The 27,886-nt window shown below is 38.2% G+C and overlaps 1 protein-coding gene across 4 annotated transcripts in view; it reads right to left on the minus strand.

The window, feature by feature from the left end:
* otud7a (OTU deubiquitinase 7A) overlaps positions 1 to 27,886 on the minus strand; it is a 79,881-nt gene that overhangs the window by 20,099 nt on the left and 31,896 nt on the right. For all 4 annotated transcript variants that reach the window (XM_079603254.1, XM_079603256.1, XM_079603257.1 and 1 more), the window contains exons 3-7: positions 25,874 to 26,004; positions 8,687 to 8,869; positions 7,551 to 7,769; positions 4,161 to 4,262; positions 3,863 to 3,990 (exon numbers count right to left, since the gene is read on the minus strand). In XM_079603254.1, coding sequence (XP_079459380.1) covers positions 3,863 to 3,990; positions 4,161 to 4,262; positions 7,551 to 7,769; positions 8,687 to 8,869; positions 25,874 to 25,958 — 717 coding nt within the window. In that variant the 5' untranslated portion in view covers positions 25,959 to 26,004. The remainder of the gene's footprint in view (positions 1 to 3,862; positions 3,991 to 4,160; positions 4,263 to 7,550; positions 7,770 to 8,686; positions 8,870 to 25,873; positions 26,005 to 27,886) is intronic.

A 27,886-nucleotide genomic window follows, 5' to 3' on the forward strand; every position in this document is an offset into this window, starting at 1 on the left:
ACATGTCCCACAATATTACTTGCAACGTTTCCTCTGTATATTACTGGAGATGCTCCATTTTATATCCATCACTCCTGTCAAAACCGCCTGTCCTTAGACCATAAATAAATACTTTATATTTATTAAAAACCCATTAAGCTCAAACATGTATATATTGAATTTTATAATTTAATACATTTTCTAATAACCTTTAGCTGCATTTTTTTTTACTTTATATCATATTTTATATAATGTATATATTTTTTATTTATTAATATATATTTTATAACGCATTACTTTTAATTTCACAACAAAATATCTGAGTTACTTTTTCAAATAAGTAATGCAAGTTACTTTGTTTTCCCGTTTGTTTACTGACATCTTTCCTATTTTCCTTTTTTTTTTTTTTTTTACATATGCATTTGCTTACATATGATGCATGATACATTGCATGTTTCTGCATCTTTTTCTCCTGTGCTTTGCTCAGGAGATTCGGTACTCTATAGCGCCCCCCTTCCGTATAACAGTGAAAACACGGAAAGCCAAGGAAAGAGTTAAATAACACAAATATACTTTATGTATTTAATCTCACTTTATTAACCAGTGTCTTTGTTGCTGACTTTCGATTATCCACTCCAATGTACTAATAAGCAAAAATGACTTTAGATAAACATAACTTTTGTGTTTCATTTTTTGTGTTTTCATTGCTGAAGTAAGAGTTTTGACCTTTCTTCTTCAGTATCATATTTTTCTGAATACAGAATGGCAGCAGAACTTTGGTTTGTGCTCTACTATACAGACATGAATTTGCATTCCCTTCAGCTTGAGGCTTATTGATTTCACTTCAGGTGTGAAAGGGCCTTTACATTTACCAGTTTTTTTTATTTGCTATTAAAAAACAAACAAGCAAGCCCAGCCCAGGTGAGAAAAAGCGATGCAAAAGTAACGTAACTTTAAAGGATTAGTTCACTTTCAAAACATTTTTTTTGCTGATAATTTACTCACCCCGATGTCATCCAAGATGTCCATGTCTTTCTTTGTTCAGTCGAAAAGAAATTTAGGTTTTTGAGGAAAACATTCCAGGGTTTTTCTACACAGAATGGACTTCAATGGCAACCATCTATCCCAATGTTCAAAAGAAGGTTCAAATGTCCGTCTCAATGCAGCTTCTACAAGTCTCTACACGATCCCAGTCGAGAAATAAGGGTCTTATCTAGCGGGAAAAAAAAATAATTTGTATATACTTTTTAACCACAATTGTTCGTCTTGTGCTGGTCTGCGACGAACCATGTATTACATCATCACATTGGAAAGGTCACAAAAAAAAAAAAAAAAATTTGAAACAAAGATGTCGGACGATTTTGAAGTTGGAGGAAAAAATTAGAAAATGAGAATTGTTTGAACAGGAGTACACCGACAAAAAAACGTAGATAGATGACGTAAACGTGACCTTTACAACGTGATTATGTAATGCGTGGCGCATCGCAGACCAGCACAAGACGAACAATTGTGGTTAAAATTGTATTTAATTTTTTTAGAAAATGGCCGATCGTTTCGCTAGATAAGACTCTTATTTCTCGACTGGGATCGTGTAGAGACTTTGAAGCTGCATTGAGACGGACATTTGAACCTTCTTTTGAACATTGGGATAGATGGTTGCCATTGAAGTTCATTCTGTGTAGAAAAACCCTGGAATGTTTTCCTCAAAAACTTAAATTTCTTTTCGACTGAAGAAAGAAAGACATGGACATCTTAGATGGCATCGGGGTGAGTAAATTATCAGCAATTTTTTTTTGAACGTTTTTTATCCTTTAAACGTAAAAGTAAATTTTCCCCAACACATTTTATTTTGGGATTTTTTTGATGATTTCAAACATGATTTATTATTATCTAAGTAGGTCCTATTAAGGACACCATTAAATCTAAATGGCTGCTCTACAATACATGAGTGATTAAAAAAGAATGCATTTGCTATACATTATCGCCCTGACAGTGATGGCAATTCAATAGATTGGGCTGGAAATCAGTTTGAGAGCTGTCTATAGTCTCAATAAATTGCTAGATTTCCCTTTATTTGTCAGTACACATAACTATTGCATACACTGACACACTTACACGCTTGAGTTACAGCGAGAAAAACAAGTTGTCACTGAATGGAAAAGCAGGAAGGTTGTGTAAACATAAGAAAACACCTCTGAACGTTTTCAACACATTTAAAATAATTCCTCGGCACATGCACTTTTAATTCTTCAGTTTTCTACCCTGTGTTATCTCAGTGGCATCAACATGCACAAGTTCTAAAGGAAACACACCCACTCGTTCACACTCATCCACCTCTCACACTCCCTTATGCACACAAACATTTCCACTCCATCCACACCCACTCATTTCATACGACTTTAATCAGTGATCCTCATTCAGCAAAGGCTGATTCAAGAGCTCTGGGCCTTCAGGACAATGAAAACAGTACCGCTAATAATAAAAAATTCAAGGATCTGCTATCGATCACACTGCTGATTGTCTGTCCTCCGGTATGCTGTTACAGCAATAAGCTCTTACGCTAAAAGCTGTGGAGGAAACGCACAAGCTAATCAGCAGGGGTGTTTATGGGGAAAGCCATTATGAACTGCAGGCTAATGTTTACGCTACTCACTTGGCAGACAGCTTCTTACCAAAGTACTTGCAAGAAGTGCATTTATTGAGTTTGTATTATCTAAGTAGGCAGCTAAGCAAATCGAGAACTAAAAGGAATGTAAACGTCGACAAAAACCATCACGAACACAGTGATGGCATAACATGCAGTGCTGCTATTTAGTACAGTGAGGGAAGTGGCAGTTTATCTATACCATTTTTTTGAATCCTTTGGGATTAGCATATGTTTTGAATGTTAAATCAAAAAAGTATTATTTTTATGTCTGAGGCCTTGTTTAACAGATGCTAAAATAGCAAAAACTTGTAATAGCCTAGGTGTAAAATGGCAAAAAAAAGGACTTGATTTTGTTCTCTTATAACTGTCGATATCTATAACAGAAGTAGTAGTAATTTAGACCAGAAAGAAAATGATAATGGTGATGCTAATTATATTCATTTAAAAATGTTGACGGGCAAAGGCAATACTCCAACATGTAGCGCGGTTGCGCTTCGGGTGACCCAAGTTCGAGTCCCGGTTTGTGACCCCGCCCCCCTCTCTCTCCCACTTCGCTTCCTGTCCTCTCTCAGCTATACTATAAAAAAAAGCAAAAATTCCTCAAAGTATACCTCAGTTTTTACACGTATATTAGGCTACATTGGCATAACATGTTCGCAGCCAGCGTTTTCTCGCACATACACCTTGATTATGAAAAAAAACATTTTTTTGCAATAACTACTTTGTCCACAAGGTGGCAACACTGGCCCGGCCCGTTGTTTAAAAAAAGAAAAGAGACAAAAGAACAACAAACTACTGCATAGCTGAGCCCTTGTGTGAGGGGTTTAAGAGATACACACAACTCTAGTTTATAAGTACAAATATATTTTTAATTGCTTATAACTTTTGGAGAGAAATTTATGAACAAACGTTCTTCCAGTATCTTAAATGTTCATAAGTTATGTGGTCTTTAATAATGTTCTCAAAACGTCCGTCCAACTTTTTAACAATTTATATTACTACTTGTTTCAGAATGTCCAGAGAACATTTAAAAGTAACGTTCTAATAATGTTTCCAAAATTATCAAATGTAATGTTCGCCTTATGTTCGCATAACAAAAGAAAAAACATTCTTTTTTTTTCTTTTTTTTAACATGGACGTTTTGAACGTTCAAAGAAAAGTCAAAGTAACATTTTCAAAACTTACGCTAGCAAAATGTTCTTAGAACATATTTTTGTTAGCTGGATAGTTGCCAACCTCTTTGTTCTGTTGAGTCTGCTGCCACCTCCACCTCCTCTTCAGAGCTTCTCTCTCTGCTCCGCTCTTCATCATGGCATACAGACTCTTCCGCAGCACCAGATCCCGGTCATGGAAGCCCCACATTCCTGGAACACATGGACAGTCAGACATACGACACCATATGTATCTTGTATTTCTAATTAAAGGAACATCACATTAAATCTGACACTGAACACTTCTCTTCAGTCCAGATGTTACAGGTGTTCATGTAATACATGTGACGTTTGAGAATGAATGTGAATTGTGAAAGTCTCACCTAAAGAAGCTGCATGCAGAAGGCAGTTGCCGTCTCCTGTTGTGGCTAACGGTAATAGCTTCTTACAGCTGGTGCACATGGTGGACCACCAGTTCAAACGACCTACGGAACGGTTTAAACACGCTGACATTACTTAAACATGGATTAATAAACACCACTCAACATTCCATCACACTCTCAAAGCTAAAACTTAGTCTTAAACTTTATAGAGTTACTGGTCATAGGCCTACTGGCAATTATCTTTGGTTAAAGGCAGGGTAGGCAATTTGTAAAAAAAAAAGAAAAAAAAAAGAAAGATCTTCCCCACCCTGATAGCAAAACCAAATTTATATGCATATATATTGTCTGTGGAAGACGTAGGACCATAAAATGTTTGTCCAATCATTGCATTCGGTCCGAATTTTTGTTTGCCACCTTTTACAGTTCCTCCTGAAACCAAAACAACAAGCTTATGCTGCATTCATCCCATAACTACTGTCATTTGAAGATATGGAAACCCGTGACATTAAAGTAGGTGTGGCTTTGGAGAAGCTCTGAAGGGATCTCATGCTTTCAAAGCTAATTTGCTAATGCTAGCCGCTCTGAAAATTGCCTACCCTACCTTTAAAGGTGCAAGAATCTGTTGAAAGTGGATTGGACCGAGAACCATAACAAACTTATAGCCAATCAGGAGGACGTGTCCACTCATAATGGGAGGTGAAAGTGAGCTGAGCAAGAGGGAGATTTGAAGACTGTAGAAAGAGAGATGGCTGAGAGACATAACAAAAGAGAAAAGCTCAGAGGAATATCGCTGGAAAAAGAAGGGTCAGAAGGGTCATGATCAGGCAAGAGCTTTAGGACCCGCGTTAATATTAGAAAAACTTTCCAGCTCTGGAGAGACCTCAACGGGAAGGCCTGAAAACGGTCGTGAAAGCAGAAACACTCACGGTTTTGAGTGTGTGCGACTAACAACCAACTAATGCTTGTATATACTCTTGTGTACTTTATATAATTTTTTTGTGCCTCCTTGTCATTCGTTCGCCATCTTCCATCTTTATTTTTTGCAAAGCATTATTTTGTCCATCAAGGTCAGACATGAACACTAGAGAGCCGCTTTATAGTCAGGGTTGGGGAGTAACGGAATACATGTAACGGCGTTATGTAATCAGGATACAAAAATCCAGTAACTGTCATTTGTTAAAGTTACGTCAAAAAAACGTAATAAGATTATAGTTACATTTTGAAAAAAAGGGGGAATACTTTCAGGATTACAATGGTTTCATTTTAAATTAAATAAATCAGTATTTTGACAATAATAACACTATATTAAGCGCTGCTTGATAGAGTAGGTTTGAAATTCTTAAAAAATAAAAGTTTATTTTTTATTTTTTATATAATATTTGACCTTGAAGCAATCCAAAAGTAATCAGATTACATTACTTTCATATTGTGGTACTTGGATTACGTTACTGAATACTTCTTCTATGAAGTCATTTGTAACTGTAACGGAATACATTTTTAAAGTAACCCTCCCAAGCCTGTTTATAGTAGAAATGTAGGTTGTAATTATAATTGAAAGAGACAGTGAAACTGTTTTTGAAATGTTATATAATACAATACTATAGGCTATATAGCTGCTTGTTTTAAAGCAAACTATTGTAATCAAGTGGTCCCTAAATAAACATGACGTGACTTTATTGGAGTGCCGAATTGCAGAGCTTGTGCAAACGTATCCTCTTCATGATCGGATGCTTTCTTAACTGCTGCTTTCTCACCGCTGTGTTTTTGTTCTGTGTTTAATTAGTCATTGAGAGGAAAGTGTGCAGTACAAATCTAATATCTAACAGTCCCTCTCAGCAGTGTGGGTGGCGTTTTTAGGTACGCTAACATTATACCGGTGAAAAGGTCTTACTTTTTTACATCTGAGTGAACAACAACTGCAGTGAGTAGCTCAAGCTTTTTTTTTTTTTTCATGGCATGCAGTAACAGAATAAGTAGTCCTCTACAAGCGCTCGGCCCTGAGGCGGTTTGCACTGGGCATTGACCTATCACCCACTCTTTTCTCTAGAGCTGGTGAAGCTCACTGCAAGGGAACGTCAGTGCCTCTATCCTCAGCCCTCCCTTGGGACAGGGTCTTCCTCCCACAGTCCAAAAGCTTTTCCAAAGTCCCGAGGCCATTTCCAACCAGTTAACATATTGCTATTACGTATTATTTTGCTTGCACAGACTGGAAATGCACCTTGTAATATTTGATCTTTTGCTAATTAACTATATACAAGCCCAAATCTAGAAAAGGACCCATGAGCCATGACCCATCTTTGCTTGCATTGATTTTACACTCAATCACAATACACTCACCTTTTACTACTTATTGTGGACTGTGTAAAAAGAGTCTTAACTTGGATATTATATAAGCTTTTCACTTTTTAGCATCTGTCCCAACTTTTTTGGAGTGTTGCAGCCATCAAAATCAAAAGTTTGTTTATATTTACTAAATACAATTAAGATGGTCAGTGCACATTTTTAAAATATTTTCTTTGTACCGTTGTCAGTTAAATGAAGGTTAAAGAGATTCTTGATTGTATTGCATTTTACAAAATGTCCCAACATTTCTGGATTTGGGGTTGTAGTTTAAATCTAGTTTAAAACATATGTGCTTCTTAGAAACTTTGTTGGTTACATATGGTTTTGTACCACATTCAAGAAAATATTCAGTTTAATGACTCTAAAAATGCAAAGTGGTGTAATTATATAAAGGAAACATTTTTTCTTACACCCTGAAAACTTGTAAGTGCATCATAATCATTAAAAAAAAAATCTATTTCAAGGTCATTTTTAAAAATATTTTATTTAATGTTAAATTTAAACTAACCTTTCCTTTTCATAAAACTAACTTTTAAGAGACTTATTGACTTTGACTTTGGGGTCAGTATGGGGTCTTTTATTATATAATTTCCTGTTTTATGATTATCATTATTTTTTTATTATTAGTTGAATGTACTACATGCCTTAAATGTAATAGACAAAGTTAAAAATAAATAAATAAAGAGTCATGTCATTGATCCATACTTGTATGGATATATCAATATGGATATTTTAATGATGACAGACATTTATTTTTGGGTGAACTATCCGTTGAAATCTTAAATTTTGGTGTTGGCATGAGCTATGTTATTTGGTAAGTGCATGTTTTTGTTCATTGGTCCGCTTGGATTTGCAGTTGATCCAAGATCAGGGATTAGTTTAATTCTGTTGCGGTTGTGTTGCATTGATTCTAGCAATCTAGTTAATCTTGTGCAATCCAAGCTGACAATAGTACTGATCATAAACCTGTGTTTATCATCACTGTAATGAAAGGCTAGGCTTTGTATTCGCTCCGTCACTGATCTGAGCGCAGTGTTTGTGGTTTACCGGCTTGCTCCAGGGCCACCATGGTGGATTGCTCGATGAGGTCTCGCTCGATGAAGCTGCGGAAGTCCTCGCTGTACACGCTCAGGTCGGGCAGCTGGAATGTGTAGATGGGCATCTCTAGGGGGAACTGCTCCCTGGCACAATCCCCTGAAACCTGCAGCCGCGCCAGAGACATGATGGCAGAGCTGGCATGGGAAATGCCCCGAGACAGACGCTTCTCTAGAAGAGAGAGAGAGAGAGAGAGAGAGAGAGAGAGAGAGAGAGAGGGGCAAGAGATGTGAAATAAAAACAGACAAGATTCACTTTCTTAATAAATGTTCCTGGTCTTTTAATGTTTAAAATCCATTTTTCTCTTTTTTTAATTAAAACTGCATTTACTATCTTAATCAATGCTCTTAGTCTTGTAATGCTTATGAATCATCACTGCAAAATATAAAAATAAATACATAAAAGAAATGTTTTTATGCTAATTTTGCTTATATATTATACAATAATTATATATTATATAATAATTTTTTAAAAAATCAATTAAATGTACAATTATTATTCCACCCCTTCTATACCTCTTATGTTATTTTCCTTCGCCCCATACTCATGCTATTGGTTAAGCCAATGTTGTTGCCGGGCTGTTCCCAAACAAACAGAGCCACAGTGTTTACACTTCTCAAAGAAACCAACCTACAAATGGCTAACTTATAGTATCTCTGCATATTGAAGTCACAATGAAATAGGAGTTGTGACAGACATTTCTTTCTTTACAGTGATGTACATTCGTGTGAAACTGATTATTGAAAAAGAAGAAAATGTAGGGCGGGGACTTGGTTCAATTCATCAAATTGTTGACTGGATGAAGGCAGATCTGAATGTGAGTTTGATGTCGATTGTTAGAAAATTATTGGAGAAGTCCAGTATACGTCACCAAAGAGAAGTCTGTCACTTCACCGTTCTGACATTTTGATGAAACTTTACAAGGTCAAAAATATTTATAAAATGAAACATGAATGTATTGTTCACAATCAGATCAATTACGTATTTAGAAAATAGACATTTTCATTTCATGCCGACTTTAAACTGGTACAAGAGAAAATATGGAGAAATAACACCAATAAGTCAAAACGATAGAGAGCTCTGCTCACCCTGAGTGTTGTCCTCTTGTTTTGGGGGGCATTGCTCAGGCTTGCTGATGTGCTGCGGGGTGCCGCTACGCTCCGGCTGCTTGTAGAAACGGCCCTCATTGAAGACGTGGGGCAGGTTGGCCGTGTGGACCTGCCGGAGCTGCTCATAGTCATTGAGAGCGGCGCTCAGGTCCCAGTTTTTACCTGATCCACCACAAATAAACAACAGAATTGATGATTACATGGTGAGCATATACTAATGCTTAAGTGTAAAAGGTCTTACTTTTTCAATTTCTCTTGCAGGTCAAACTGAAAACTGTCATGGCAGAGCGGAGCAGCAAAGAAAATAATCTTGCAGAAAAAGTTAAAAGGCTGCATCCTAAATCGCATACTTCCCTACTATATAGTAGTCATGTGACAAGAAGTATGTCCGAAAGCAAAAAGTACCTGGATGACCTACTATTTCCGGTGAGATTCTGAAGTGTGCATATGATGTACACTTTACTATCCCATGAGGCCACGGGAGAGGATTTGTGAATGACAGTGAGTAAAGCAATGCAACTGACACTGGTAGGATACATGATAATGAAAACATGGCGAATGTAATACATCCAGATTAAATTCATACTATATAGAACGTACATTTTTAGAGGTCGCTATGTAATTACTTATTCAAAAAAAGCACTTAATCAAGATGCAATTTCGGAAGCAGCCATAGTTAGCTAACTCCACAACAGCACATCCTGTTTAATGGTACAGACAAATTAACTCTATCGTCCCCTTGAGGGCTGTAGTTTGTTAGCGCCACATTAATCTGCATTAAAACTGATAAGATAATAGTACACACACACTCCAAACTATGCTGTGCACCAAATATCCCCAAATTAGTCCTTTGTTAACACTGATAAAAAATATATGATTTTTAATCTACACCAATTTACAAGGAAAAAGGAAGTGACTCAGGTGGACATTCCTGCAGTCAGCATGCCAATTGCACACTCCGTCAAAACTTGCGACATCTGTGGCATTGTGCTGTGTGATAAAACTGCACATTTAATGTGGACAGCCTAAGGCACACCTGTGCAATAATCATGCTGTCTAATCAGCGTCTTGATATGCCACACCTGTGAGGTGGATGGATCATCTCGGCAAAGGAGAAGTGCTCACTAACACAGATTTAGACAGATTTGTGAACCAAATTTGAGAGAAATAGGCCTTTTGTGTACATAGAAAAAGTCTTAGATCTTTGAGTTCAGCTCATGAAAAATGGGGGCAAAAACAAAAGTGTTGCATTTATAATTTTGTTCAGTGGATATACATACATATATGTAAAGCAATGTTGTCAACAATATAAATATGCAAATATATTAAAAGACCTGTCTTGCTTGGATCGAAAATCAAGAACAATGTTTCATGCCCACTAAATGGGAGGTCATTGTTAATTAGGGCTGCCCCCGACTAAAGATATTCCTAGTCGACTAACACTCCTGCATTTTAGCAATTAGTCGAATAATCGTTCATTTATGATATTAATATAAAACTTGCGTATATACAAGGAAAGGTATAGTCCAAGTTGAAGTTTAACACTTCCATATGACAGAAAATGCTAAAGCATGATATTAGCGCGTTCAAAAGGAAAATGAAGCGCTTAAAACAGAATAGTAAAGCATACAGCGCGTGCACGTTATAGGCTAATTATAACATAAAACGGCAATCAGACTGCCTGCGCATTTTAATAATTTATTATCAAAAAAATACAAACTGTAACAGTTACATGTCAGTTTTGAATAAAATAAAATAAAATTCGTTCTTTAAAATAAATTAAATAAACTTATTAGTAACTTAGGCCTACAAAACAAGGCAAAAAAAAACAAAAAAAATAAATACTGTATCAAAAACGCTGTTTGGTATAAAAATAAAATACAGTGGAAAATTAATAGAATTTTTATATTGTTCAAAAGGAAAATTAACAAAACCGAACAATTTAATAAATGTACGGGACATCGCACAACGCCAAAACTTAGAATAAAAAAGAAGGCTGCAAACAAATCAACAGCCTAAGTATTTGATTAAATTGTTTAGAACAATTAAACTATATTTAAGACAAAATGTGGAACAAATAGGCTAATTTAAAGAACACTAATACAAATCAAAAATATCAGAGCAAAGCCGCAAACTGCCATTAAGACGACGGATGAGTTAACTGAAACAACAAATTGCAAACATCAGACTAATTTTTCTTACAGAATAAAAAACAACTTCTGCATTAGGCTATATAAAAACGAATAAATAAAAATAATATGTATTTAATTTTGTACAGCCTATACCCGTTATAAAATAAAACACCCGTTGTTGTTTTTATTTTATAGCCTAACGGATAGCAAACAGAAACACTACAAAAAGGAAATTAAGCATTATTACCTAAGCTTTCAATTCGATTTTATTTTTTTCATATTATGTGAGAGGAACACCAGCTTGTCCACATTGTTGGGAAGATCTCGACTTGTTCACAATGAAGCCGGCCTTTGAAAAGATGCGCTCTGATGGAGTGGATGTGGAAGCGATACAGTGGAGGCGTTTAGCTGCTTTAGCGAGCTTTGGAAATCGATGTAAAAAAAATTGCCACCTATCCAATGGTCCCGAATCAACCTTTTGTTTTATTTGCCAAGTACATTTTTAGTTCATCTCTTCTGCATGCTCCTCCTCATCAATGGGCATCAGCATGGATATCTCGGCCTGCTTTTCCTTTTTCGGTTCGGGCTCACCCTCCTGCAGGGCTAAAGCCTTGTTTATACTCGACGCGTCCGCACGAGCGCGAGTCTCCGCTGACTGCGCGCGCGCCTCTCCAAACGGTCGAGGAGAATTATACTTGACGCGCTCGCCGTTGTACTATTCGTTGAAACTACACGGGGCGACTCGAGTAATTGTCCTCTCTAAACCATCAGGAATCGGTGAGAAGAAGAAATATAAAATATGAAATATAAACGAAATATGTTTATTTTAGTTACCACCATAGATCTCTTTGATCTCTCGTTGCTTTGATGTCATGTCATACAATGACTGCGCATTGTGCGCAGCCCTTGATTGCGTAAATTTTTCACGTGATTTTTTTTTTTTGCGACTAACCGACTAATGAAAATGTATTCGACCAAGCCCTCTTCATATCGACTAACATTTAGTCGACTATTTGGGGGCAGCCCTATTGTTAATGAATGTGGCCTGGTCTTCCCTTTTTCATTTCCCCGAGCCATTGTTTGTGTACTCCTGCCAACTCCCATAAGGCTTTTCAGTTTAATCCCAATTACATCATCTGCCAACACGAGTGCCACAAACCCTAAACAATGATGCTCAGCTTCACATCAAGCCCGATAATAAAGGGAGACAAAACGCTTGTGGTTTTTCTCCAGCGTGCTCTGAGTGAAGACAATTTGATGAAATAACAATAAAGATTTGTTTTTGTTCAGTTCATTTTGTGTACAGAACTACAGAAAGTTCATACCAAGGAAAATTGGAGGAAGATCACAGGAAAGACACAGAAGCCAAACCATCTAACGTGAAATGACAGTCAGACTCCTACACACACACACACACACACACACACACACACACACACACACACACACACACACACACACACACACACACACACACACACACACACACACACACACACACACACACACACAGCTGCTTCCATGTCCTCCAGCTACTGTCTTATCTCCGTAACCCAAAGGCCTTGCAGAAACCAAAGAAACAGGTCCTTTTAACCATCGAGAGCCTGTGTGTGTGTGTGTGTGTGTGTGTGCTTCAGGATTTGAGGAAACCAATGTCCCTGCAAGGATAGCAAAAACCTATATTCCTACATAATGTAAAATGTAAACTAGTCTATAATTTATACTATATAATATACTACATAATCTTTTATATACCCACTGTGCAGGTCCAATATATTTAAATACCAATATATTTGTAACTGCACATTTATAATGCTAAAGTTGCTTAAATGTAAATATTCAAAATATATTTAAATACATCACAGTTAATGACCAGTGACCCCAATTTGTATGGATTTAATTTAGTGCCGTCGAATCGATTAATCGCATATAATATATATAACGTTTATGTTAGATGCGATTCATCGATTTGACAGCACTGATTTAATTACATAAAATATGTATAATTTACAATGTATTATATATAATAAATAATATAAAAAAACAAGTGGAATATAATATAATAAATAAATAAATCTTCCTAAAACTAAAATCTTTTATAATTTGAAGCTTAGCATACATGTTCCTGCTAACTGGCTAGATTTCTATCTGGCGGTCTGCACAGGGTTATTACATTCTGACTGTAATCTTAGTAGCACCAGGACCCACATCAATCAATAAAAATCTCATTGTAGTTTATGGATTTGTACATCCTTTGACCGGCCTGAAATTTTAAAAGACATTTTAAGGTTTAATCGAATGACCGCTCAGCACCTCTGATACATGCGTTTCGCGGTTTACTAAGCATTATGTGTCTCAATCAATGTGCTGAAGGCGGTGGATGGAAGCTTCCTGTTGACTATCACTCCTCTGGCTGTCCTTTAGGTGTACAATTGAATTTTGTAGACATTATCACATATTGCGGGTACAATCAGACCACATAAATATATAAAATATGCCAATAATCAGTGCTTTTAAATTCTAGAGCTGGACGTTTTCCGGTTACAAACATGGTCAAACACATAATTTAATTAAACAAGTACCCTCGGGAGCTTTGACAGCGAAATGTTTGCAGGGTTTTAAAGGAAAACATCCTGTTCAATCCTGTTACATTTTAAAAATCAGCTATTATCAATAATGATATTGAACTGATTCCAGATATCCTGGTGAATTGTGAATTTGTGAATTTGTATGTGAATTTGAAAATGTGAATTTGAATGTGAATTTGTGAATCACTCAAAATGTGAATTTGAGACTTGAGTATTGAGTTTATATATTTATATATCTTTTAATGATTTACTTTTATTTACATTTACTTAATTATATATACATATATAAGAACAAATATAAATAAAATTACTTTATATTTCCATATATATTTCAGATATTACTATTTATTTATATATATATATACTATTTTGCAATGTTCACCGTACTGCTTTGGTAATTAATACAATATAAATATAACAATATTCATTATATTATATATTATAGTATATTATTTGGTGCTGTCAAATCGATTATTTGTCTCCCCTAACATAAAAGTTTGTAAATATATAATATATGTGTCTATATATATATATATTTACTAACTTTTATATTAGATGTGATTTATCTCAATTAGACAGCACTAACTATAGCACTATATTATTTTACATTACATTATATTATATATTCTGCAAGGGCCTGGCTGTAATTCAAAGTTAAAGCAGTACAACCAACTTTCAATGCTAATTTCCTTGTTCAAACAAGACAAAATGAGCAGGTAAAGAAAGGACCTGGGCAACCGAACAACTCTAATTTGGTGCTCTGTGTCTTTGCTAATGAACGAGGACAATCGCAGTCCTTCTGCAAGATGTTCCTTCAGTAATTAACCTTTTCTTTTCCCATTATTCAGCAACTCCGCTTTATCCATGTTGGGGAGACTTTGTTAATACAGTGACACGTGCGAATGGTCAGTCACCCATGTGATGTGAAGGGACGACACACTGGATATCTCACAGTGACAATCACTACTGTTTCTAAAATGAGAATCTTTCAGCTGACTACATACTGCACACACTGTATTCAACTAGTATAGTATGTAAAACACATTATTTAACAACAAATGTTTCAAACAGTAGTGTACTACATAAACTAGTAGTTGTGATACCTTATCAGTCCTTTAGAGGGTGACAAACACCCCTCAAAAACCACAAATATAGCTTCATTGGTGACACAACTAAATAATTTTTAATTTTAATATTTATAATGGGTCTTGTTGAATTGCCATCATGAAATGTAATCTCTCAATCACAATAGTGACTCTGAATGAAGCACAAGGCTCACAGCAAAATGTCTGCCAGTGTTGGCTGAGTCATTTTTCCCAGAACAACCACACAAAGGGCCTGTGCCTGCGATGAAACGCCGAGGCCCTTCCCACTCAGCTTCCCACAACAGCTTCTGTGACGGTGGTTCCGCAGGGAGCCGTTGGAGGGCAACAACAGCCAGGTGGGATGACGTGTTAATGATGAGTGGCGCTGACAACCAGGGACAAATCATTCCACTGCCACAATCTATCAGTCAATCCGACCTAAACACACAAAGCCAAAGGATCATTTGAGCCTTGTGGCAGATCTTTGATCTGATCGGAGAGCTGTTTTGTGAGGTTTGGTAGGTGAAAAGATCAGTGAGAAATGTAGTTCTCAAAGAGCTTTTTGGTAACACTTTATTTCGATAGTCCACTGTAGACATTCTACTAACTATAAGTAACTTTGCAACTACATGTCGACTAGCAGTCGAGTATTAGTAGACTGTCTGCTTAATATCTGCTAACACTTTATTTTGTTGGTCCCCAACAGACATTCTACTGACTAGAATCCCTGTAGTTCAAGTAACTTGGCAACTACACGTCAACTTATTACTAACCTGAACACTAATATCTAACCATAACCTACCAGTCTACTGACAGATGTGAATATATTAGCTTTACATGCTCAGGACAAAGTTGCGTCCCAAAAGACATTCCAAACGCACTATGCACTAGTGTGTGTACTCAACCGTTTATTGTATGAATTTTCTATGGTTATTTTGTCATTCAGCATTGGAGTCTGATTGGTAAATTGCAGCGGTAAATAAACCTGTGACAGTCGAGTGCATGAAGTGTCCAACATTCCATAATTTGTTTTTGTTTTCCGGTTAATTAAGTGCATCTCCCGGGTATTTAAAGTGTACTTTTTCTTTTGGGAATTTTCAGTGTGTGAACACACTAATATCACTATTTATACTACAAAAAATCTTAGAATACTGCAAAAGTATACGGATTGGAATGCACCATTAGCAGCCGCATAGCAATACTGCCATCCATCCACACCAGCAGGTGTCAGTGCGAAATCCAGAACCAACTTTTACAGCAGTTAAGCTACTGTTAAGCTTATATTTAGTATGTACTGTATACAACACTACAAGTTGCTAACAAAAAACAGCTATGTTAGCTTTCCCCGTTTCATAAACAGCCATGAGTGTACTTTCTTTAAGTGGTCTTTTATTAAGTACTTTTAGGATTTGAAGTGCACTTCAAATGCACATTCGATACAATTAAGTGCGCTTCTTTTTCATAAGTTTATTTAAGTGGGCAATGTGTATTCAATTATATAAATATCAGATATTTTATATACAGATCTTTGATATATCATAAGAATTTACTTGAAAAAACAGCTGCATGTTTTTGGTTAAAAAAATCGAAAAGCATGTCAGAAAAGGTGACAGCACATCAAAAAGATCAGACTTCCCAGTGCTACTTGGGAAAGAGAGACATTTTATGAGAGTGAATCTCTAGAGAGTGTCTTAAGAGATCTGAAAAAGAAAAAATACCTGACCTACAAACTGCTGATCAGGAGTAACTAGCATAAAAGCAGTTATGCTAGCTATACATTTTTCAGTGGAATGACTAGCCCAGCTGTTTTTCCAGTTTGATTATTTCCTCAGCTCACTTGGGCACAGAAAATACACTTCTTTTTAGGATAAAAACACGAAACAAAACAACAACCACAAAAAACAGCTTGTTACTGTAAATGCTACTTTATATTGAAAACAGCAAGGCTTCATGCTACTGAAAAATACAGCTAACATCCCTGCTTTTATTACTCCTGATCGTTAGTTCAGGTATTTTTCTGTTTAAATTGTGTGTATTCTTGTGTAAATTCTTGCTATGAATTTATTGTTTTTACAGAAACTTCTGCTTGTGTTTCATCAATGAGGTCCAATATGTTGCAACTGGATTTGTCCCGAGGATATTAATGGAAATGCAGTGTCCGTCTCAATTGGTTGAATTGAAACGAAGATTGTACGACTGCATTCTTGTCTCCTTTAACGGTAAACGTGATTTCACCATGCAAGTACAACATGTTCCTGATCCTGGAACAACATTTCAATCACCAATCAGATTTGAGGGACAATTTTGTCGGGTTTAGGCGTACAAGGTGCTTCTACATCGGTGCTATTCACCTATCATTTCCCTTTGATTTTAGGGATAACTTATGGGTAAGTCCAAGGTATACTTCATTTTCTGAGTTCTGCTCTCCATCTCGAGCGCAGTTGAACACGCGAACATTTCAAAGTATACTTTCTTGGACCGTGCACAGTATCTCGTGGACTTTGTTTTCAAGTGCTCAAGTCACTCACACATGCACTGTTGTGCACGCACCGTCCTCCTGACGAAGAAAATTATGTCACACGGACAGCGAGCGGTCCGTCGCGGAACGCGGATGGCCGAAGGATACTTAGGGTTAGGGATATGATTAGGACTAAGTTTTCGGACAGAAACGTTGTTCCAGGATTAACAAAATATGTTGATCCAGGAACACGTCCTACTTGGCAAAATCAAGGTTACCCTCTTTTAACCTAGTTTTCAATCGATTCTATCAAATAAAATATTCTATTGTAAAAAATAACCATTGGAGAACATTCTGTAGGTTAAAAACTTCCCTGCAAGATTCTGAGAAGAATCATAGTGACTTGTTCACAGTGACTTGAAGTGAACAAACCACTGGCATCATGTGCAACAGAGACCATTAGTGGCGTGTTGTGGGTGTTTCCAAATCATTTGTCCAAATCATCAGACTTTCAGAAGCTATGAACAATTCCACCGGCCACAAATAAAACATCCAGCGGCAAAAATGCCTAGTAATAATAGCAACATGGCGGCACAAACAGGGCATTGCAGACATATGGTTTTTGAGTGCATGTTACATAAATATCATGGTCCATGCAGTGCTTTGTGAACACTTGAGAGGTGTGTGTGATGGCGGCTGGGATGCAGTAGACAAGCTCCCGTTCAATAGTTCCACTTCTTCCTGCAAGTATGCATGGAGTGAAAGGTACCCGACGTTCGACCTGTTCAAGCGCATGTGCGGGATGATGAGAACATTCCTGCTGTTCACTTTCTGGGAACCGCCTCGCATTTATACGATTTGTATGATAAAATGTATTACATAACTGCACATTGGGAGAAAATCACCATTTTGTTTCTAAACCTAATAAGCCATAAACATGTGAATAGAGGTGTTATTCCCCAAGCTTTTTCCTTATACAAAGTATGTTTTGCTTGACTGCAGCGGAGCCATTTATTTGGAATCTAGGAGGAGGACTGAAGGCACTTCATAACCTTTTCATTCACAACTACGGCTTGTTAGAGGCAGGATTGTTTTCGGTTTCAGTGAAATGTCAGCGGTGGGGCCATTAAACGAGCATTAACAAATTGCTAATTCTGAATAACAAGCCTCAGCCTAACTGTTTTTACAGAAGTGCCTCACAGTAGAGCAGTTATACTGATCTGAGAACAGACATGTGTGTTTTTTTTGCGATTGCTATGATACTGTAGACTGGGGCAGGAAGGTGCTGATCCTAGATCTATTTTCTGAGGAACATGCTTGCTATAAGCATTTAACAGCTATCTATCAACACTGAGTTCTCAGAGAGGGCCTTAAATGCACATTAGATCACAGATAGTAGGATTGCTTATGCAACATCTAAAATAGCTGGTTCGGTGCATTCACTCTATGACATGATTTATGGAGAATAAATGCTGGATCAGACACTCAGCAACCTGCTTAATCTACGGAAATGAAGTAGTAGTTGCATCGTGTGTGTGTGTGTGTGTGTGTGTGTGTGGTTCAGGTATATCATGGGGACCTACGTTACCCCACAAAGATGGCATTATCCAAAATTCTTGTCCTTGTGGGGACATTTTTTGTAGGTCCTCATGAGGAAAACAGCTTGTAAATCATACTAAGTAATGTTTTTTGAAAATGCAGAATGTTTTCTGTGATTTGTAGGTTTAACCCCCTTAGATTTGTTAGGGGGAAATAGAAAATAGAGCCTAACATAAGTATTATCCAATTTATTGATAATATACAAGACTAAATTAAATAAATAATGCTTAATTTCTAAAATCTGAAAATGTTATATTAATAAGTATATAAATGTTTGCTATACATTATATTATAAATTACAATAGGTGAACTATAATAATATATATGAGTATAATGCATAAATTGAGTAACAGTACATACATAAATAATAGTATAGTGCAGTACATAACATAAATAAATAATACTGCTTAAATTAATCTGAACTAGTGTTTTTATCATTTATAAATAATAACAAACAATAGTATATGATTTTAGAAAAAAAATGCAATTTAATGATGACACGAGACTAATTTAAATGAATAATGATACTTAAACAAATCAATAAAAAAAATACTGCTTACATTAATCTGAAATTATTCGAATTTAAAAATAAGAGTTACATATATACTCTCAAAAAAAAAAAATTCCATGTGCTTTTCATTGCACCAGTGTGATGATGGTAAAGCAAGGACTGGTGTGTTTCTCCAACGCTGTGTCACGACCAATTCGTATGAATTCGTACGATTTGTCTAAACCCCAGTGATGGGTAGGTTTAGGGGTGGGGTCAGGGCTAGGTCATTCGTATGAATTCAATAAATTGGGCAACTCCTAAAATATGTACGATTTCGCAAAAAACGTACAAATTTGTACAGGTGAGGTTGTATAAATTCATACGAATTAGCCACCTCGTTAAATACGTATGAATTGCAATGAGATCGAGTTGGTTTCTCCTTACTCCAGTTAAAAACAGTCCTGCTCTATCTGTGTCAGGCTCCAAACAGACAGGTAATATCATTACGTGATGATGTGTGATGGTCTAAGGTGTGGGATTGAGGTGGCTTTGGCCAGGCAGGTGAGGACAACACTTGCAGCTGAACAGTCAACTATAGCTGATGCTGCGAGAGGACCTAGCTGAAGCAGGTGTGTGTTTAAGTATATGTACACTTATTCAGCCATTATAACCTATAGCTGATTAGAGCCCTGCACGGGCCTCAAATCTAGGCCCTAGCCCGGCCCTGGCCCGAGACGCTCAGGCCCTAGCCCGGCCCGTGTCCGACAGCTCATCATAATTATCAGCCCGAGCCCGACCCGAACCCGTTTTTTTTTTTTTTTTTTTTTATATAGGCTACACAGCTGTAGCCTGGCCTAGGGCAAACTATTTGCAGCCATTAAAATAGTTCCGTTTTGTTAGTTATGTTTCTTTTCATTTCTTTATAAAGTTAATTTAGACAAATGTTCGGTTTCTTTTTGTTTTTTTATTGACGACCAAGCAGCCGACAGCGAGTTAAACATGTTTGATCCATTTACGTTAGCCTCTCAAATCAACACTTTACTCGGCTACAATAAAATCCATAAAACACCTTAACCATATCACACATAGACAGTTATAGTTTAAACGTTTATTTTCATTTTTTAAAAGCTGAGGCAAACTGCTCTGCTGCTCACAGTCGCAACAGCGCTCGTAAACGAAATGAGCTATAGCCTACAATCTAATCAAATCAAATAAATGGCATTAAATTAAAAACAAACATGCAGATTATCTTACCTTAAAAATCAAGTCTTCACTACAGAACATGACCATTGTTATTTCCAATAGTTTCCAACAGACTGATGAAAATAAAGTCGTTTTCAAACGAAAACCAACAAGACAGCCCCCTAACATGGCTAAGAACAGTCTCTCACAGAGCACAGCATCGAGCATCCACAGTGGAAGGTTTTAATCCAGTCGTAATTTTTTCTTTAACTATTCCAGCTGCGCTGAGAATCGTTAAATCGAGAATGCGCTTGGGTCGTGCCGCCGGGAAACCTGTGTGCGTGCGTGTGTGTGAGCGCGAGCGCGAGCAGACTGTCATGTGTCAGTCATGTCAGTGTGATAGGTTTAAAACGTCTTTCTATGTTTGTTTTTCCATCGTCAACTTCTCATATTTAATTTTAATACATGTCTGAAATAGGCTATAAAAAGAAGGATAAGCCTAAAACAGGCCCGAGGCCCGGCCCGCGTGTGAACTATGACGTGAAAATTGGCCCGAAGCCCGGCCCTAGGGGCGTAAATAAGTCGGGGCCCGTCGGGCTCGGGCTGAAATGCAGGGCTCTATAGCTGATGCTGAGTGAGGGCCTCGCTGAAGCAGGTGTGTGTTTACGTACATACATGAATGTACACTTATTCAGCCATTATAATCTGAGTGCTTATTTTTCTGAAAAACTTATTTTTCTACTTTCTTGTTGTTGTATTCTAAGTCTTTAGAAGTATTAATGACTTTCTAACATGTTATTATGTCTATGATGCTGTAGGACTGGAACATAGCCATATACTGTAGCTCATTCTTGTCCACCTTCATGTTCTCTTGTTTTTCTTTGAACACTGTTTCTCAAAAGGCTACACTTCTTTTCTTTTGCTGGCTCTACTCTCCGTGATCTTTTCTAAAGACGGAATATTTCTCTCCACTTGGCCTTGCCTTTTGGTTTGTGGATATGTCTCTCACTCTCACTCTCTGGCCCATCTCTTCAGGACAGACTGCACTTGTGTGCCAGTGTCTGCCGCCCTCCACTCCTCAATGAGTTCCACTCAATGGGCACAAAGGTCTCCTGGGGGGAGCCTGGTCGTAAAGCCATCACACCGGGCCCTAAATCTGCCCTGCCGCCCATCGTGGCAGGCCCTCCTTGCTGCAAATCAGAGCAGAAAGTAGACCAGCACAAAACCCTTATCACAGCAGAAAAGCAGAAGCCTTGGGACCTTCAAGTGAGTCTGGAACGAGTCAAAAGCGTCATCAACAAGCTTAAAGAGACCAGAAAGTTGAAACACAGGTCTAAGCATACTGAGCGCTGGCCAAGACAAAGGTTATTACAATAGACATCATGAAAAGAAAAGTTGCACATCAACATATGATACTAGAGAAAATAACTTAGCTGAAATCTCAAGCAGTGGCACTGTAGATTTAACGGTGCATTTTGCGCTTGACGGAACCATAAACTCCACAGAAGCACACTTCAGGCAAAAATCATAATCAACCTCAATATATATATATATATATATATATATATATATAATATATATAATATATAATATATATATATATATATATATATATATATATATATATATATATATATTCAAAAAACATTAAAAAAAATAATGTACGACATGATGCTTTATTTCAGATATTAGATGAGGTACAAATCTTAAAAGATGCTTACTTTCTTTAAAAAGTGTTGAGCTGCAAGAAATCATTGCAAATAATGTAGCTGACATACTATTACACATTTCTTGCAGTTAATATAGCCATTAAAGAAATAAAAGCAATCTCAGCATGAGGACTGTAAATCAAAAGCACCGTTGACACTGAAAATGACATTCTCAGCAATATATACAGTACATCAGTGGCACGTAGTGATTTTCTAAAATGAGGCAAAGTCCTCACTGCTTTTTATCTTTTCTAATCCAATATAAGTTCATTTCCAGTTAAACTTACTGTTGATATTTTCAGGTTAAATAAATAAACATTATTACTTACACTATCAAAAAATACAGTTTTTGTATTTTTACATGACCAATGTAATAAATGTTATATTTATTAAAACCAAGTATATTTCTCATCAAGTTCTATTTATTCTATAAAAAAGAAACTTTAAAAAACGCAGTTACAAATTTCAGATTACCTTTATTTAAATTGTGAACAGATGTTTAGCTGTTCTTTTTTAATAGTCAACATATTTTTAGATCATCAGTCATCAAAGCTCGGTAAACATTGCAGGTGGCATGGTGGTCACAGACACAGAGATGTACTGCGCTCACGGTGAGCATCTTCCTCTTAGGACGCTCCGCTCCCGCCAGGCCCTCTTTGATGAGATTGGCCAGGTTTTCACCCCTTGTAGTTTGGGATCATGGGTGTCGCAGATGGAGCTCGCAGAGGAGTTTGAAACGAGCCCAGCTCTCTCTTTCTTAGCTCTCACCTGCAGGTTTCAACGCTTTCACTCAGGATCCGGAATAGAGGATGGATACCCGACCCGAGCCCGACGGGACCCGCCAGTACCCGACGGGCCGGGCCGGGTTCGGATAGATATTTAGAAATGATGTTCGGGTTCGGGTCGGGCTCGGTCACATCAGCGCGATAAGGCATTGAACATTTTAAATTTAAAACAGCTTATTATGTAGGTAGCCAATGTGCCTGATGCTTTCACTTGATGCAAACGTTCGTTTTTGTGATTAAAATACATGTAAAATATTACCATAACATCCGTCTTCCTGTGTGCGGACATTTGTTTATGTAGCCGTGACAACGAAACACGTGCATAATGTGCGCGCGCCAGGTGTTAAGAGTGCTTGTTGCTCCCTCGCGCTGATGCGCTCATCCTATTGACATTTCCGAGTGCCTTCCTACAGTTGCTTAATAAAAGCGGGCTTTCCACACAAACAAACATACAATTGTCATTAGTATGAGAAAAAAATGGGATTTTAACTGCCGGTCTCGGGTCGGGCTCGAACATAAATATCTTTATGCCTGTCGGGCTCGGGTCGGGTTCGGTTACTGCTCTGTCGGACGCGGGCCGGGCTCGGACTGAAAAATTCGGCCCGATCCGCACTCTAATCCGGAAGCCCGCTCTTCCGCCCAGAGTAAGAACCCGATGTTAGCGTTATCCAGCTCTGAGGAGGTGGATATCGTTAGCCTCGTGGCAGGGGATTTGGAGAATTTGCAACCTCTATCCTCTGCTTATGAGGAGCTGGTGGAAGTTGTCGCTTGTGCCGTGGCCTAATTGAACCTTGATTGGCCAGTCGAGAAGGCGTGTTCTAAAAGAAAGCTAGATGAGCGTTTCCTGCCCTGTAAAACACAACCTCCACGTCTGGGCCTACCATTCTTTCCAGACCTCCAGACAGAGGTGGTCCTGGAATAAGCCATTCTCCTCTTGCATCTCCAGCCCCAAGAGAATCAGGCTAGGCCAGGCCATACCTGTGAAACAGTTTCAAAAGCTGTTGGGACTCATGGCAAATGATAAAGCCTTCTGTAAATGATAGCACTGCAGTGGTGGCTCAAAACCAAGGGGTTTCCCAGAGGGGTAACCCATTTCATGTGATCAAGGTTAAGCGCAGATGCGTTCGTTCCTTGGTGATGTGGAAGAAACATTGTTTTCTGTCCTTGTGACCTGTGCTAGGGGCTTCGTGTCATTGCAAAATGCTAACAACAGACGCTTCCCTCACAGGCTGGGTCCTCAACTCGAGGTCTGTGGAGATGGTATCATCTCTCATGGCAAATCAACTGACTGGAGATGATGGCTTTATTTCTAGCTCTGAGGAACTTCTACCCAGATCTCAGAGGCTATCATGTTCTTGTCTGTACAGACAACACATCTGTAGTCTTGTACATAAATCATCAGGCGGGTCTGAGATTGTAACCTCATTGCAGACTGGCACACCAGACCTCCTGTGAGCTCAGGGCAAGCTGCTCTCCCTTAGAGCAGTCTATATCCCTGGGTTCCTGAATCAGGGAGCAGACATCCTGTCGAGGCAGGGGCTGAGGCCCAGGGCTGGTCTCCCCCACACACATTTATAGATTTTTACAGCCTGGGCCTGGACTATGCACCGGGGTCTCAAATGCTCTTGTCCTAAGTTGTGCCCAGAGAGCTTCACACTAAGACAGGCATTTGTCAGTATGGCGCAATGGGGTATTTCGTTCCCCATAGCGTCGACATCAGACACAGCATGGAGTTCCGTCAAAAGGAACGTCTCAGGTTACAACTGTAACCATTGTTCCCTGAGAAGGGAATGAGACACTGCGTCACCTTGCCATTCTTCCTGCATGCCTATGAGCGGCTTGCTTTAGCCAGTCAGAAGTTAGTCTCGCGTAGCCAGACCTTCAGACTGACAGCAGAAGGTCTGGACTCTATCGCAGCTTTCATTGGACAAGAACCTCCCAAGAAGACATTTGAGTGACGTGTAATGCAACCAATCACAGTTTGTTTTGGCCCGCATCATGTAAAATGTAAAGTCGATGTCCCAACAATAACAGACGGTGTGCATCTGTATATTATTAATTGAAGAACATTGTGCAAGTTTATTGCAACAAGGGAGCTGCAAACTTTACATTCTTTTGAAAATCCAGCATTTAGTTGATCCTGGTAAGCGCTCATTGTCACAGTTTTAAACACGACGGTGTTCTTCTTCCAGGAAGGTGTTTGGCGTCATGCCATTGTTTCCAGGCGGACCATTAAAGAAATTGTCACACAGACAGCGACACACACGTCTCCCGGACATCCTGTAAAACTCAACCAACCAGGTGACGACTTTGAAAATCCTGAAGTGTTTCCAGTTAAGTGTGCCATATGCATCAGACATTCAGTCAACGGTCCGTGGGTGTGATATCTGAGGCTGAGACTAGTTAGAAGCTAACGCTGCTTTGTTCAGGGTTTCCTTTATAGCTTCCGTGGTATGCCATCACGTGCCACAGGGTGACGTTGCACCAAGATTTAAGTAGTTGAGGCATCCCCTTAGCGTCAACATCAGACACAGTATCTCATTCCCTTCTCAAGGAACTATGGTTACTTTTAAGTAATTTAAGGTGGCATAAAGCAGGTGTAAAGTGTAAAGGCATAAAGTTGGTGAGTTCTTCACTTTTTAATTACTCTTCCCATTAACACCAATATTGTTCAAACTGATTTGTGGATGCAGAACCCACATAAAAACCATGGGAGGGATTTATTGTGTGAATGGCCAGTCATGCCACGATGGAGACACTGACACTTCTCACAAGACTTTTCTCAATTCTTTCTCAATTACCCCCCCCCCCCGTCCCCCGTCCCCCCCCGTCCCCACAAACCCACAGCATGCTTTAGAAAGTATGTTACAAGAAAAAAAACAAGGAACAATAGATATATGGTTTAAATTTTATACGATAAATATTTGGATTGGTTGTCAAACTTTAGTGTAAAATATTTATATTTTACATAAATATTTTTAGGGCCCTTAAATGAGGTACCATTACCATGTAACATTATGCATCTAAAACTAATAACCAATAAAATATTAAAAATAAGACATCTGAGCAAAATTATCATCCAATACTTAAGCATCATTCCAAAAAATAAGAAAAATAAGTGCAGATCAGGTCTCTTACCTTCTAGCAGGTCTCGTGCCAGACCCGGTTCTGCCCCTGTGGACCGAACAAAGTCTGACAGGACCGCATCCATGTCCAGAGTCATGGGATCATGTGGCTGTGCTGCCTGCCCTGCAGCTTCACACTCTCATCTACACAGAAATAACATAAAATATCATATAAATCAATGTAAAACATCATAAAAAAGACAAAACATCAACAAAACAACATGGGCCGAGCACAAAATGAAGCATTGCCAGTACATCAAGCTAGTATGCACTTAGAAATTTGCCATTGATCACATTCAAATGAATCAGAGATACATAGGCCCTGAGGAATGAGTGATATGGAGTGATATGGATATGGAGGATTGTCTAGAAACTGTCTAGAAACTGATTTCACAACAGCTGACGGAGAGACACTGGGTATGATTAACCCACCGTACTGCTAGGAATACTAACAAACTTCCAGACTCCCCAAGACAATGTGGAACGCAGCTGTTGGGCATAATGTGGCTTAATTAGAGAAAAGAAAAAGTGAGATATATTGTGCTTTTACTAAGGTCACAGTGTTGCTAAAGAATGTTACTTTGATATCAATAACGATAATGATATAGTTTAAAATATCCTTCTAAATGTAAAAGAATAGCAGAGTCCACACCACAGCTATAACGATAACGACACAGAGGAACCATATCAGTGGAATCACTTTCAAAATTTTATTTTTTTCAGCTGAAAACTGATAAAAACATTGATAGCCAATCAGAATCCACCCGACTTTAAAGTGCTCGAGAATTTAAAGCGACAGGCAGCAAAACTGCAGCACGTGCTTATGATAAACAGATTAATATCATGCATCGGTGTGGACACAAATAGTTATTCTTATAGACATGGTTATTGTTCTTGGTGTGAACAGGCCTTAAGATATAAAGGGCCAGATTTACTAACAGCTTGCGCTCTTTTGGCATTAAAAAACTAATGTCAGGATTTACTAAAGACAGTGAAAAATAAGCGGTGAAAAGGCGTGGACAGTTATTTTTGCGGCTGACCTTATTGCATATGCATTTGTAGGATTTTCCCTTTAAGACGCAAAATTTTTAGGAGGAGAATGTTTAAATGAATCATGCAAGGTGATTTACTAAGGTTTCCGCTTGTCAATTTACTGGTATTTGCGCCATTATTTACCGCCCCCAAAAAAGCATGTCTTAAACCAGACGCAAATTTGCGCTGCTTTGGTAGATTGCGTTGGTCATTATGGAAATGATCCGGCTGCCTCTATGCTCTTTAATTTGTCGTTAGTCGCAGAACTTTCCATTCCCATCAACGCTTTTATGGAAGCTTTTATGCATGCGCTCTCATGCTAATTTCCCCTGTTTAGTAAATCTGGCCCTAAGTTGTGGTGGGTCAATAACCAGTTGTGTGTGTGTTCGCAGTGTGTTCGCAGTGTCACATGGCCATGTGAGTGAGTCATACCACTGGACAGACTGGTGTGATGTTTCAACACTGTGATGACATTATGCCGTGTGGGATTTTTATGCTGGGCTATATTGGCTGTGACATTCTGCTCAAGGCCATTTTTGTCACTGGCTTATGAAATGCGCCATTGTTTGATGCTGGTGAGATCAGTCCAAACCAACTATGCTGGCGGGAGGGGGCAACACCTACAGGTTAGCTGCAATAACAGAGGACTGTTTATCCGTGCGCGTGTGCCGTGTGTAAGGCGACCGGACCGATGGCCAGCAGCTTCCGCACCATCTAAGGAGCATGACACAAAAATTAGAGGAATGTGGAGCTGCCTATAGTGAAGAAAAGGCTTAACTTCCCACTACGGAGTGCAACAGAAAAAGCTGAACGTCCCACTAGTTAAATTATTAGCAGCAGTGCTGTATTTAGCATGCTAATAGCTAGCTGTTTTTTTAAAAAAAGCGCAGATTATACAAAGGTCCCACAGAAACACTTCCAATCTAACTTTTACCTAATTTTTGCACACTCGCATGAAGCATGTTTTCGGCCACGAATCTAAACTGAACAACCG

The sequence above is a fragment of the Phoxinus phoxinus genome (genome assembly GCF_949152265.1).
Source record: "Phoxinus phoxinus genome assembly, chromosome: 25".
Classification (NCBI taxonomy): domain Eukaryota; kingdom Metazoa; phylum Chordata; class Actinopteri; order Cypriniformes; family Leuciscidae; genus Phoxinus; species Phoxinus phoxinus.